General features: G+C 37.6%; 2 protein-coding genes across 4 annotated transcripts; both read right to left on the bottom strand.

Moving 5' to 3' along the window:
- Positions 1-9: 9 nt before the first annotated feature.
- Positions 10-6,085, bottom strand: gnao1b (guanine nucleotide binding protein (G protein), alpha activating activity polypeptide O, b). The gene is made up of 10 exons (XM_051900324.1): positions 5,718-6,085; positions 5,550-5,592; positions 4,408-4,549; positions 3,730-3,890; positions 3,480-3,608; positions 2,875-3,004; positions 2,443-2,596; positions 425-2,361; positions 271-336; positions 10-184 (listed from the first exon to the last, which is right to left on the bottom strand). Exons 1-8 carry the CDS (start codon positions 5,833-5,835, stop codon positions 2,174-2,176), a joined length of 1,065 nt encoding a protein of 354 aa, XP_051756284.1. The 5' UTR covers positions 5,836-6,085; the 3' UTR covers positions 10-184; positions 271-336; positions 425-2,173.
- A 3,664-nt stretch (positions 6,086-9,749) lies between these two features.
- tradd (tnfrsf1a-associated via death domain) lies at positions 9,750-14,794 on the bottom strand. Of its 3 annotated transcripts, none has more exons than XM_051898867.1 (6): positions 14,648-14,794; positions 14,157-14,200; positions 13,916-14,069; positions 13,496-13,776; positions 10,431-10,557; positions 9,750-10,275 (listed from the first exon to the last, which is right to left on the bottom strand). In XM_051898867.1, the coding sequence occupies exons 2-6, from the start codon at positions 14,175-14,177 to the stop codon at positions 9,977-9,979; spliced, it is 882 nt and encodes a 293-aa protein (XP_051754827.1). In that variant the 5' UTR covers positions 14,178-14,200; positions 14,648-14,794; the 3' UTR covers positions 9,750-9,976. The 3 variants fall into 3 exon arrangements, with proteins under 3 accessions (XP_051754827.1, XP_051754829.1, XP_051754828.1); XM_051898869.1 differs by having other exon boundaries at positions 14,709-14,727; XM_051898868.1 differs by having other exon boundaries at positions 14,584-14,687.
- Positions 14,795-14,827: the final 33 nt, after the last annotated feature.

Raw genomic sequence — 14,827 nt, 5'->3', positions numbered from 1 at the left:
ATACGGGAGTACACGATAGAATTGCTTTTATTATTAAAGGAGCACAGTGTCACAGCTCATTTCATAGCCTTTCATTTGCAGCAGCTTGTGTCGCACGATTTCTCCTTGTCCTTGCACGCGCTCTCGCAGCCTTTCGTGCCCTTTTTACTGCATTCAGATGGACAACTGCCGCAACCTACCGGATCTAAAAGGGGGAAAAAATGATTTAATTCTGCAGAACTCTGGATGAAGAGATGTTTAATAATCTAAAGCGTTAGTTATTCGACTCACTTTTCTTGCCTTGTGCGCACGCGCAGTTGGTGCATTTGCAGTTTTGCCCGCAGTTACAAGATCCAGCTACAACAGACAAATGTCTTACATTTCCTGAAGATGGCTGCATTTCACTTAGATAACATACATATTTATATTCGGTTTATATACTTACTTTTAGAACAGTCACACTGGTCCATTTTCCCAGCTTAATTTCAGCGAACGTATGATGCTTTCGCGGATAAATCTTGTCTGGCAGAAATAAATGGAATCGCTCCTTCGTGCGTCACAATCACGTGTGAGCGTCATATGAAGAGTGTAGGACTTGGGATCTCATTCGGTAGCCATACGGGCATTAGACAAATATAAAAGGAAAGATAGGCATCCCAGCAAACAATTTTGGTTCCCAGAACGTTAGTTTTTGTTTATAAAATAAAACCTAAAATAACCATTTGATAAAGTTCTGTATAGATTCTCTTTAGGTTATTAAAATAAACCTCCCTGTAACCTTCTGGGAAGGATGGTTTTGTTTACAAAAAAGAATGCTCCCAGAACGTTCTTATTTGGTTCCCAAAAAGTAACTAAATGGGAATGTTCTGTGTTTGCTGGGACAATATTGTTCTTATCTTTCACACTTATGTTATTTAATCTATTTATGTAACTACTGTAATTATAATAGTTGAAATACACTAACCACGTTAAAAGAGGGACAGACAAATCAATTCACAGCCAGTAGTTGGTGCTAAAGTGTTTTCTTTTTTAATGTAAACATTTCATTGGTCGGTCAGAAGACTAAACCCAGTAGTACAGTGCAGTATTACCCCAAGGGAGGAAAGGAGAACATTCAGTGCACCAAACAAAAAAAAAAAAAAAAAAAAAAATTCATCCACAGCAGAGAAAAAGAGGGAAACGGGAAAAGAAATCTGGGTTAAGTAACAGGTCATGGTTGAATAAAGAGTGTGCATGCATCACACACGCATCTGTACACACTCTCACACGTCATTACATCATCAGTTAAAGAGAGTGAGATAAAAAGAAGCAGTAGCTCATTCGTTCAGTAATTCAGTTGTATATGAATCTGAATTGCTGTCTTAATATTTACGCTGTTCTCCATCTAAAGTCTGCAAACTAGTTTGTATTCGTAGCCCGACATTGATAGGGTGCACAAAGTGTGGGGCCATACAAAATATGTAAATACATGCGCTTATAATTATATAAATAAATAAACTACAGAATAATTTATACAGAAATGAAGAGATTTTGAACTATTTGTGCTCATGTTGAGTGAGAATGTTGTCAACATCACACTTTGTAAGAGGCTTCATTCGCTGAAAGGCATTTTATGTCAGCCTGAAGCCAGTGAGCAGAGACCCAATAAAGGGCGAAGCCAGGTCTCAAACAACTTCGGCTTAAGAGCTGCCCCTGGACAACATTCAGTTTCTGAAATGACATTCCCCTCTGCTAAATGATTCACCATATATCTTGCTCTCAGTCACTCCGTTTTTAGATTTTAAGAAAAGCCTGCAAGAGACACCGATTCTTCAAAGGTTTTTGAGATCATTTTAGTGTAGAATCATGTCAGCACTTGGAAGTCTCTTACACAGCAGAGAACCTTTGTGTGTTATCACCTGACAAACACTCTCACTCATTGTGACTGACACTCACACACACACACATGCACTCATGCTTAAAGCATCTATGCCCGGCCAAACACTCATTTTAGACTATACATGCACACCCATACGTTATTTACTCCAGCAATGTACTGACAGAACTACAAAAGAAAATAAGGGATACATATTCTGAACAAAAGACAAAAATAGACAAGAGTGAAATCAAACAAGGGAGTGCCTTGGCCAAAGTCACAGGGGTGTCAGTTCAGTCACTTGTCACCATTTCGAAGGGCAACAAGCGGAGTCGGAGCTCAGTAGAGGCCACAGCCACGCAGGTTATTGGCGATGATGATGTCAGTGACAGCATCAAAGACCACTTGGATGTTTCCTGTGTCTGTAGCGCAGGTTAGATGACAGTAGATCTCTTTATTAGGAGAGCGATTCTTACTTTCAAACTGACCCTGTATATACGTAGCCGCCGCTTCAAATGTATTTGGGCCTGTCGGAAAGATGAAGACAGGATGAGATGTTGATGAACTGACTTTTCAAGCCTTTTTTTATATCTGTAAATTTGTTGTACCTGTGTATTCTGGGAAGCAGATATTCAGGGGAGATTTTGCAATCTTTTCTCCAAACAGATCCTTCTTATTGAGGAAAAGGATGATGGACGTGTCAACAAAGAACTTATTGTTACATATAGAGTCAAAGAGCATAAGAGACTCATGCATACGGTTCTGCAGAGAAGAGAGAGAAGACACTGAATCAAACATATTTGCATTTTTAGAACTAAATTTTATATTAAAAATATGTATATATGGTTGGTAAAAACAGTAGGATTCCTCTGAATAATTCAAATCAATTTTAGGTTGACCGTCAAAGGACTGTTTTAGAAAACAAAATGCAAAGATACAAAAAACCAAGAGTGCTTTAAGTTAATTTACCATTAAATGTCATAATGTGAGTATGCATGCTGTCTAAATGATCAGGTGTAAGTCTGAGTGCTGTAGTTCACCGTGGTCTCGTCTTCATGGAGCATTTGGTCGTATCCACTCAGTGCCACACAGAAGATAATGGCTGTCACATCCTCAAAGCAGTGAATCCATTTTTTCCTCTCTGATCTCTGTCCCCCCACATCAAACAGCCTGGGGACGAAACATCACACACTTTCAAGACACATGTGAAGCCATGTACACGCATGTGTGCACACACACAAAACACTATCAAATCAAGTCAAAACTCCTAATGCATGTTAAGAAACAAAATAGGTCGACCAAAGATATTTTCAAAGAAAAGAGAATGAAAAGACATCTTAATTTTCAAATTCCTTGAGTATTTAAAGATATGAGTCAAGTCAGATTTGTATAGCACTTTTTACAATAAACACTGTTTCAGAAAGTCATATTAACATGTCTATAATGTCTCATAATTTACACTGAGCAGTTTTAGGGTTGGGTATTGATGAACCAGTTGAGATTCAGCTCTATATATTTACCAATATTATGCAGATATGAGATTGATAAGGTGCTATAACATGCTTTTAGGAGGCACAGAAAAATCCATTCACAACAAATAATACATTTAATTCACATAGGAAATACATAACAACTTAATAGATACCTAAAGTTAAGGTTCTTGAAGGAAAAATTGGTCTCAACAATGCCAGTAGTTTTGACTCGGGTTCGGAGAATATCCTGTTCAGTGGGGAGGTAATCTGGAGATCCAATGCGCTGCAAACTGTCTAGATAACTGAAACACAGAGCGCCCGTGTGCATTTTTTAATGACGTATTATGATGTTTATGGTGTTGAACATTACACCTGAAAGTGACATGCTCATTGCATTTGTGTGTGTATAACACAGAGACTCACTATTGGGCAGAATCATTGAGCTGATACTCTCGAGAGCGGCTAAAGCAAGCTTGAGTTCCGGCATCAGTCCACAGACGTATCATGGCACCCAACAGTTCTGTTGAGTATGGCTCCGTGTCTTCCATTCGACTAACCACATCAAACACCATCTTAGCATCTGCCTATAAACACGAAGGTTATAATGATCCTGTTAAGTGCATATAAGTGTGTAGCAGGACACCCACTAAATGTGCACTGCACTGGCAATCACAATGATATTTTCTAACTTCATGCACTAGGTGTCACTGTAGCTCAGAGCATCATGTGAGAAGGAGGGTTTGGGTAATACAAGGTGAGGTCAATCACCAGGAAAATCTAATGCAAACATTAAAGAACACTCCAAATCAAAACAAGCGTGCACAGGTTTATTAACAGAAGGTACTTTAACTTTGGTGTTCTGCCTCCTTGTATTGTTCTATAAATCCAATTACATTATTAAGAATTAAGAGGTTTGAACAACTTTCAGAGACAGCAATTGCTTTAAAAATGTTTGAGGATCAAACAATAAAACATTTATTGCATCTGAATATTTAAGATAATCTTCTTCTATCACATCACTTGCACTTCATTACCTCTGTGTAGGGTATGAGTTTTAAAGTCAGTTCACAAGAACTGCGTGCTGCATGTGTGTATACATACAGTTCTGTCCTTGTCTGCGTACTCTATACCAAGAGTTTCCATGGCTCGCAAGATGGCGGCGAGGCTCTGAATGGTGTTGCTATAGACCACAGGTTTAAACTGCTTTACATCATCTCCAGAGAACCCATCTTCGTGGATAATCCTGACGCAAACACACGACATAGAAAAGCCATTATTGACACACCATAATGCATATTTTGCCACCATATGTGGTGGCAAAAGTAGTATGATTAGAGATTATGCAATAATCTGTCTTGAGCTTCTACAGGTTGCATGGCAAAAGTTGTTGGTCACTTTAATATGTTATGCCACAAGTTAAACTGTAACTATGCAATGACTGTATAACTGTAATAAAAAGTTAAAGTGTAACTAGTAAGATTGTATTTAAAACCTCAAAATATATTTTAGGTCTGAGATTTAGTTGTGTGTTCTTAGAAATACAAAAACTGCAATGATGCTGGTGGATTTAAATGATCTGTAAAATCTGGTTTGTTTGTTTGTTTTTTTTAATTGGGCATTTAATAAAACAATGGTTTTGGTAAAAAATGTTTTACAGTGATTGTATATGTATGTGCATCTGTAGTTATGAAAGTGTAAGGTTAGGTGGCATAGTCCCGGTAAATCCGTTTAATGGGCGGATAACGCTAAACGAGACTGCAGGGATCAAGCACTAAAAGCCACCCATTAAGATTAATACAGAGAAAGATTCTAATGCCTCACACACACACAAACTCTCTCTCTCTCTCTCTCTCTCTCTCTCTCACTCACTCACTCTCTCTCTCAAGCACACACAGAGGGCAAAATGAACACAAGGCCCTAATGCATAATATGGACACACAAAAACCGGTCCCAGATTAAACGCACATGACAAAAACGTGAAACATTAAGGAACTTTGGAGCCCAGGCCGGCAGAAACAACTGCAAGGTACACGCGCACTCTCGAGCTTCACTGCACACATGCGACTAACATACACACTCACTCACTCATAGCGCTGTCTCTTGGGGCAAGCTTGTGTTTCAGCACTACCACAGAATGAACAGCGCGAGACAAACAGTTCCCAACCTTTAACCGCTCAGAAAAATGGCGGAATCGATCAGAAGCTGCATAAAATCATTGAGTATGTTAAAAAAAACGCACTTACTTCATCTGTTTGACGATGGTGCTCTTCCCCGACTCCCCTCCGCCTGCGGAGACACAGGCTGTGTCAGTGCTGTCACACACACATACACACACACACACACACACTTACCTGCAGCATCCTTAATCAATGCACTCATTGCAAAGCGGCCAATGAAACCTCGCGACTTACCCAGCAGCAGTAATTTGACTTCTCTGGCTGCGCTTAATCCGTCTTCCTTCAGGTTTTTCTCGATCGCTCTGCTCCGGTCCAGAGCCGCACGCTCCTCTGCACTTAACGTGCATCCCATTGCAAGACCGGGAGTCGGGACGCGCGAGAGCTGAATCCTAAATATCCGTCTCTGTCCCACACTCTCTCCTTTCTCGCTTGCTCAGTCTGCAGATTGTTGCTAAAGCATCCAAGCTGAATTGAGGTCAGGAACAGGCTCACACTCCGGCCTCTTGATTGGGAGGAGGTCGTCCTGCTCGCGCTCCGGATCGCGGGAGTCTATTGGGCGGCGGCAGTGACTGCCTGCACGAGCTCGTCTCATCCTGTAGTTCCCTCCTAATGCGCGAGGGGCAAACCCCTCTCATCGCGCTGACGTCACAAAAGGAGCAGGGCTCGGGAACATCTGTTTTGTGGCAGCCGAAATAAAAAGCACTGAGGTTGTTTGATTTGTTTGTAGACATAATGGATATGTCCCACGTTTTTGCACATTTTTTATTTAGCTTATATTTTGTGGTATTACTGCAGGCCTATTTATGTATTGTGCAATGTGCAGAGCCTTCCTCCACAGAGTGGCTGTTTCAGTATGGTAGGCTATTATGGGTGCCATATTTGGATGTTTCTAATATTTTGTATTTCAATAAAAAGAAAAATCTCGACGCCAAATTTTATTTTTCAAACACCGTATTTGAATCACTTTGTTTTCAATAATTTTGTGGAGTGCTTCTTATTGGGGATTTAATTTATTCAATAATATATTTAATAAAATTATTATTATTTTAATTTAAAATAGTTAATAAAACAATTACCAGTCTATTAAGTTATTACAGATTGGAGAAAGGGTTACACATTATGGTAACACTTTATTTTACAGTGTCATTGTTACACATGTTACATGCAGTTACTATAGTAATAACTATAAATTATGCATAATTACATGCAACTAACCCTAAACCAAACTAAACTCTAATCCTAACCCTATAGTAAGTACATGTAGTTACTTAATATTACTCAGCACTTAAATGTAAAATTACAGTGTAACAAAGACACCTTAAAATAAAGTGTAACCCACTTTATTTTAAGGTGATGTAGTTACATTGTACTTACTCAAATAAGAAGAGAGTGATATTAATTAATTACACTATAGAGTTATGTTCAGGGTTTGGTTTAGGGTTAGTTACTAGTAATTATGCATAATTTACTTTTGTTACTATAGTAAGTACATGTAGTAACGTGTAACTACGTCACCTTAAAATAAAGTGTTACCGGAGACGTTGTGCTGAATTTCGACTCGCTGCCAAATTATTACCCCCCTCGTTGAAGTCACTACCTGATTGCCTAATCCTAACCCTTCCCCCACACCTAATCCTAAACCTACCAATACAAGGGGGGTAATAATTTGGCGGGGGTCAGAATTCGGCACAACACTGGAAAAAGTTCCAGTCCTTTAATTTGACTGGCTCTGAGCTGGGTTTCTCTGGGTTTCTGGGTTGCTTGTCCACTCACATATTCCGTTCCAGACCGGCTTTTAGTCTGTGCATCACTTGGACTCAAACAAAATGCTTTAACTTCGTTCAGAACTTTTTTTTCATTTGGTGGAAATATTCATACAAATTGGGCAATTTTTGTCTGAAAAATAAGTTAGTCAATATCAATTACTTGTCTACAAAACTGTTGTATAAATGCAATATTACAGTCAAAATTGTGACTCTTACTGTGATTTTGCTTAAAGGGATAGTTCACCCAAAAATGAAAATTCTGTTCAGAGATCAACATTGAAAAATGAGATCACTCAGTGAGTTTTTAATATCTACTAGTAGCGCAAATCTCTGGAAATCTTAGGATATCCTCACTCATGACTTTTTGCGTGAACCATAACCTTTAAATGCACCAACATAATGATAGGACACATGATACTTTTAAACATTACATTCACATTTACGCAACTGGAAGATGCTTTAAACAACTTAAAGTGCATTCAAGGCAAACATTTTAAAAGTATATGTTTTCCCTGGAAAAAAAAAAACATGACCTTGGTGTTTGCAAGTGCCATGTTCTACCAGTTTTTTATATATAAAAGCATCCGCAACAACAGAGCACAGATATTCAAATATATAATACAAATATTCACTCCCAACCCAATCCTCCCCACACACTCACAGTCTTACAGCTCTAAAAGATTCCTGTGGATTTCTCTAATACGTAACCTCTGGCATATGAGCCAGATGTTCTGCTGTTGGATTTCAGATAGCAACACATAATAATACTTTAAGAGTTTGTGCTTCAGCAACTGTTATATGGGTGAAATGCTTTGAAAGATGAGATCATTCAGTGAGTTTTTAATATCTACTAGTAGCGCAAATCTCTGGAAATCTTAGTATATCCTCACTCATGACTTTAAAATAAATGCATGCATATACATCATCATTTCATACTTAGAAACTGTGTTATTCTTTGGGTTTATCAGGGGGACTGTCAATGACTGTCAAAGGGAGAATGCACATATACAAAACAGAAAATTGCATAGACCTCTAGGTCAAGATGAATATCTGACCGATTCTATGAAATGTGTCCATGGGGAGGGGAGAATGTAATACATAACTTTCACTTTGACTTCATGCCAAGCCCAGCCCTAACTGCAAAGGACTGTTCACTTTCTGAACACACCAGTGACACACACACAGGTCACTCTGATGGATTACTTTACTAAGATAACAGCAATATCGAGCCTCATAGCCTGCTTAACATGCTTTTATCTTTATTACCAGGGTGGAGACAAAATCACAGACCCTCCTCCATAAGCTGAAACGTCACAAGTATGTTGAAATATCATTACATAATCATTTGCGAGTAGCGTTTATATTTTGAGTGAAATAAACTGAAATCCTAAAATGAAATCCTAAATAAAACATTTAACAAAACATGTGACCGGACAGGTAACAATGGAGCGGTTGAATAACATTTTCTCTGGTATTTAATCACCAGGTTTTTCGTAAATGAAAATGTTAGATTTCACTCTAGAAAACGACTAGGAGCTTCTAAATCCCCATAACTAAAATGAATATGATCTCTTAACCATGTAATACTTTAATGGCAGGTCTGCATAATGCTTTAATGGAGAAAGGCCTCATCCATTTCATTAATCTGACCGCCCTCAATAGATACCATTAAGCTAAAATTAATTTCTAAGAATAATGGCATCTCATAGCGTATTAGAACACAATCAGATCCAGATGTTGACTTTTTCATTTTTGCTGTTTTTTTCCCCCCAACTAAATATTTGACTAATGACACAACTTCATTACACCTACACCTTTTTCTCAGATCAGAAAAAAAAGGAAATCCTCAATCTTCTCTCCAAATGTTTCAGCTTATCAGAAAAACTAGTAATACCCTATTGTATGGTTGGTGTTTATTTATAGAAGCTGAGAATATTGATTTCAAGATTGAATTTCTAAAAGCAATATACATTCCACAAGGGTTCTTTAATCATGCCTCATCTCGTATTTATCCTTCCTAGTCTTTTTTTAAAAAATTAGATCAATATAGGTGACCTATACTCAGTGGACCAATTTTATAATCAGATTAAGCATGCTTTTGGACTAGAAAGCAGTTTATTTAGAAACATTATTATGAAAGTAATCTATAGTTCAGTAATATCCTTAATATGCATAACAGGAATTTGGTCCTCACAATTTAATTTTTAAAGTGGTGTCAAGCTCTGTATTTCCAGTTGTCTTTAACGTATGAGTGATTTCATGTATTGTACCGATTAAAAGTCAATCCATAGCTCTGCTGTAGCAGCGGTCCTGCTACCCTAAGTGCCTTCTGACAATAACACTGCTCCCTTCAATGCTGAGGGTAACTCAAAGTTCTGGAAGTTAAAGTGATGCTGTTTTTAGCATCTTCAGTTTGTTGCTCTTATGCGCACAATGACTCTGAGATGCAACTTTTCGTGACCCGGTAAAGACACAGACAGGACAATGTAGAGGACAAATCTGGAGTTATGCATGAAATATGCATGAAAAACTCTTTATTTAAAATGTATTTCATTTTGGGCAGATGACAGGTGATTGTGAAACAATTTCAAGTAGGAGACAGATAGAACTTTTAAGGTCATAATGGAAAAAAGCACACTCTTCAAATGTAGCTATATATCTTGGTAACAGTCACAGGTACAAAAAACAACACACACACAAACATCATTCATTCATTCTCTTACAGTCTCAATCTCGTGGCTGAATGCCCAACATGATCTCTGCCATGCTGGTCAATTTTGTCTCCTCTAGTGCACTGATAAGACGGCTCAGTTTGGCACTCCTTCCCTCTGATTGGATGAAACGTCCAAGCAGTTGATAGGCCTGTTCATAAAGCCCTTCCCTCTCGTACTCATAGGCCAGATTGTCGATAGCAGGGCCTTTTAGGGCACGGCAGTTCTTTTGTAAAGCCCGTCCCACTCGTTTCCAATCCCGTCCCACATGAGCAGCAAACCGTTGTTGGTCTGCTGAAGTCAAAGGCCTATCGTCTGAGAGCATAGGAACAGAGGAGAAAAAAAATATTTTAAACATTTTCAATGTGAAAACTAGTCTGTGATCATAGAAATACAAACGTAAAATGTTTAAACAAAAGCTTTACACTCAGTAAAGCATCATCACATACATTTAAATGCTTAAAACCCACCGAAAACTCTCTTCTGAAACAGAAAGCAGTTCCTGGGCAGCTCCTGTGGTGGTTGACTGGGAGGACCGTAGCTGTTCTGCAGCTGCTGCTCCAACTGTGTGACCTCGTCATCTCGCAAACGCACAGGCTACAAAACAGTCATCTGTCAATTCAACTAAAAGCACAGTATTCAAAAAAAGCATTATTTTTCATATCCATAGAAGGTAAGGCTCCCCCAGCAGCTGTTTAGTTCAAAGAAAAGAGATTTAACTTAATTCCACTGGGAGCTTCACAATAATGAGATATTCTCTCACTGTTTTCATGACTGGCAAGACTGATACTTCAGACTGGTTCAGATATCACCATACTTCTACTGAAAAGATGTTTGCACAAAGTCCATTAAGATATCAGGAGAGACAAGAACGGCTTTATAGAGCAATACACTTAATATTCAGCAATATTATTGATTTGACTGCACTGACACTATCGGATGAGAACTGAACTGAGCTGGCTGATGACATCATATCTTTATAGCTGAACTGAACTTGTTTCATAATTGATGAACTTTGCACAAGTGAACTGAACTGAATCAACACCAAACTGATTTCAACTGAACAATGACACTATTGTCTTTCTAGAGCTGCTTTACTGCAGAATTGAATTCGGTTTTTCATCACTGATCATTATTTACTTGTTTAACACTGTAAAGCTGTTTTGAAACAAACTGTATTGTATAAAAGTGTTATATTAATAAAGGTGACTTGACTTGAAAATACAAGCAGTCAGAGGCCTTCTGCTTACACCCCTTAGATCTTAGACCTGACTAGTTTGGGCAAATAAGGCTACTGAGAAGCCCGACAGATCTTCTTCACACGTCACTTTGTCAAAACTCAAATTGAATTCATTTTAGTAGTGTTTTTTTTAGCGTCATTTGTTTGTTTTTTCAGCAAAAAAGTCTGAAATCTCAGTCTGACAACAAGCATTTCTGAGTTTACATTAGTGAAATGTAAAATAAGGATGGAAAAGGTTTGACAAAACCTTAGTGAATAATTGTTTTTGCCAAATGTTTACTTGCAGGTGAGCCTGAAAGAATTAAGAGCAAAGAACGGTTTCACATCTCCAATTCTGCAAATTAAATACTAAAACTGATTCGTAGTTCTCTTATGAAAGGGTTGCAGACAGGAAGGAAAACAGGCTAAATGCAAATTATAAAAATGCAACCATATAATTGTAGATTCATGATAGTATAGCAACATAAATATGGTTCTCGACTTTTAAAAAGCAGGAGAAAATGCTTCCCATGTTTTTTGTTGTTGACATCAAGTCAAGCAAGTGCATCCAATTAAACTCTACAGCACAAATTAAGCTTTGTAAAAGTTGCCAGATGACAGTTGTGTGACATCCGCTTATCCTCAAAAACACTGCAGTGAAGAGCATTTCAACATCAATCTAAAGAGAAACTAGTCTATTAGAACATTTGGTAACACTTTGGTATGGGGAACACATATTCACTAATAACTATGACTTTTGCCTCAGTAAACTCTTAATTTACTGCTTATTAATAGTTAATAAGGTAGTTGTTGTAGTGTTTAAGTTTAGGTATGGGGTAGGATTTAGGGATGTAGAATATAGTCATGCAGAATAAGGCATTAATATGTGCTTTATAAGTACTAATAAAGAACCGATATGCAAGCTAATAAGCAACTAGTTAAAAGTGAGAAATGTTCCCCATATTAAAGTGTTACCGAACATTTTTCTATTCAATCTATATTTTGTTGTATTCGTGTTAATACGTTTCAGTGTTTGATTGTATGTCAATCTGGTTGTGTGTTGGATCTCCACCTTATGTTCAAATTGAAATCAAGGTACTGAAGCTACAGCTGAGAATCACTGCACCAAAATCAAGCTTTTTAGTTGTTTTCACCATCTTTGAAACATAATATTACAATACTGTTGCAATTATTAAATTTTTTTAATTTGCTGACACTACATAGTTGTTTTCACCACCACATTTACCACACAACCAGAGTAATCAGGTTTAAGAACAGTACATATGTTTTAACATTCACATATGTTATTTTGTATAGAAAACGTGACATGGAGGCAGCAGTTTGAAACATGCTTGTATGACCAAATCAACTTATCTTTGATCTATGTACCTGTAGTTTCTTCTCAGAGCTGAAAATGTCAAGAACATGCTCAATTAACATTTTTTATTGAAACTGTGAATTTCCTAGCAATGTCAGAGGCACATAAAGCCCCTCCTGATTTGGGGAATTCCCAGCACCATTTACCCTTATGACCTTTAGGCCTAAATATGAATCATCCTGAAATTAATTTTTTTTTAAGGATATTCCCACTCAAGACCTTAAAATAAATGCATGCCCAGGTGAAAAAAAAAGTACATTTCTATAATGTACTTAAAGTGCTCTATTTTTGCGCACTAATTTTGTACTTAATATACTAAAAATTCTTCTTTAGTACCTATTAAGATAATCTTAAGAACATCTAAGTGTACTCAACTGTGCTATTTTGAGACACCATGAAATATGAACTAAAATGTGCTTTTAATATACTATCTCTGTATTTAAAAAATATATTTAGTTACCACTTGTAGTACACTATGGGTTCAAGTATACTATAAGTGGTAACTAAATAAATTTTTTAAATACAGGGATAGTATATTAAAACCACAATTTAGTTCATATTTCATGGTGTCTCAAAATAGCACACTTGAGTACACTTAGATGTTCTTAAGATTATCTTAATAGGTACTAAAGAAGAACTTTTAGTATACTAAGTACAAAATTAGCGTGCGAAAATAGGGCACTTTAAGTACATTATGGAAGTATACTTTTTTTTTTTTCGCCTGGGTACACATACATAATCATTTCACACTTCTTTGGGTTTATCAGGGAGACTGTCAATGTTTTCACTGAAGAATAAATTGCATTTTAATATTGTGAATGTTTGTGACGCAGAATGGAAAAAGCACATACACGTTTCGTGCAGTTGGCTGCTTGTAAAAGTACAGACCGGTATAAAGCTATCCTGGCGGTCATATCAGCATTAGCATACACACGTACCTGTGATTGGCGTATGTGCTCCAGACAGATCTCCAGCTCTTGAAGGTTTTGGTCAAGCGTATGTATTCCTGCTTTGAGCTGTGTTTCCATGACAACCCCATCAAGAAGAGTGAGAAGGCGTGAGGCATGCTGGGACAGAAACTGAGCGAGTGAACCACATGCATAGCTCTCCAGGAATCGCTGACAGGGAGGCACGGACATGAATTTAAGTTCCACCCCAAGGAAGGGATCAGCATCGTGCAGTTTTAGGATTTCGTACCCCTCCAGTCCACCAACAGAATCTGGATCAAAGACAATTGGAATTGTATTATTTAAATCCCAAAAACTTTGTTAAATCTACTGTATACATAAAACGCCATACTCTTTGGATTTCAGTATAATTTCATTAAATTGATGTGTACTTGGTGGCCATCAACTTACCTGTAAGAGTGAGTTTAATAACCTTGAACACACTAAATTTCCCTTGTTCGTTTTTGTAAAGTGATAGAAGGTTGTGTTCTGGACTGCTACACCCCAGGAAGAGTACAGCACACCCTGAAAATTCACGATCATTGGCGTTGCTGTCATTTAACCTCTGTAGATGAAGATGAAATCATTTACGCGCATTGTTAATTCACACACAGCAACATTAGGACAGACCCAAAAAGTTAACACAATGTACCTTAGTGTCTATACTGTCCATCTTCTGATCTCTTGTCTCAAGTCCTGTGAATGTGAACAAACAAATTGGTTTGTAAAACACACACACAAATAAATTGTAAAAGCAAAGCTGAATTTTTTGAAGATCTAATTAGACTAGCACAAATGTAACCACTTCCTTATAAGGTTTTGAGCTTGATGAACGATACTGTTATATAAACGGGGTCAAACGTTGGTGGTTACAGATATGCGATGCACGTTTACAGGTAATGTGATGCGTTACATCACAAAACTTTAACTTTCATTTATTTAATTATTTATTTACATTTTTGAGAGATCAATGTATAAAACATCTACAAAAGGTCGCTCGCAAGTCTCGTGGCTTTTATTTTTTTAAACATTTTACTGTTCACGTGAACAAAGGTTTAACATAACACAACTCAGCTTACCTCCAATTCACATAATAGCGAATATGAAACCTGCGCTTTGTTATAAACAGTACATTTTACTTACACAACGATTTGGTGTACTTTGTCTGAATGATAAGGAAGTGTAAACAGGCCTGCAAACATACACGAAGGAAACTTTCGAAGTGTCGATGCACTATCTTGGCCGCTACTAAGACACACCCACTACAATGTCCAAGGAGCTGATTGGCTAAGTGTCTCGCGCATTCTATGGTGATTGGCTAAA

The sequence above is a fragment of the Ctenopharyngodon idella genome, chromosome 7, assembly GCF_019924925.1.
Source record: "Ctenopharyngodon idella isolate HZGC_01 chromosome 7, HZGC01, whole genome shotgun sequence".
NCBI classification, from domain to species: Eukaryota; Metazoa; Chordata; class Actinopteri; order Cypriniformes; family Xenocyprididae; genus Ctenopharyngodon; species Ctenopharyngodon idella.
The sequence above is the reverse complement of the archived record's forward strand: the minus strand, read 5'-3'. Positions and strand labels throughout refer to the sequence as shown.

Bases quoted from the DNA above. Each gene is read 5' to 3' on its own strand.
- gnao1b (XM_051900324.1), bottom strand. From the start codon at position 5,835: ATGGGATGCACGTTAAGTGCAGAGGAGCGTGCGGCTCTGGACCGGAGC. The intron at 4,550-5,549 runs GTAAGTGCGTTT...TGTTTGCGTCAG, and splicing joins ACCATCGTCAAACAGATGAA to GATTATCCACGAAGATGGGT. The intron at 2,597-2,874 runs GTGAACTACAGC...TCTTCTCTGCAG, and splicing joins TCCATGAAGACGAGACCACG to AACCGTATGCATGAGTCTCT.
- tradd (XM_051898867.1), bottom strand. From the start codon at position 14,177: ATGGACAGTATAGACACTAAG. The intron at 14,070-14,156 runs GTACATTGTGTT...CTTCATCTACAG, and splicing joins TGGACAGTATAGACACTAAG to AGGTTAAATGACAGCAACGC. The intron at 10,558-13,495 runs GTACGTGTGTAT...ACTGTTTTGTAG, and splicing joins AGCACATACGCCAATCACAG to CCTGTGCGTTTGCGAGATGA.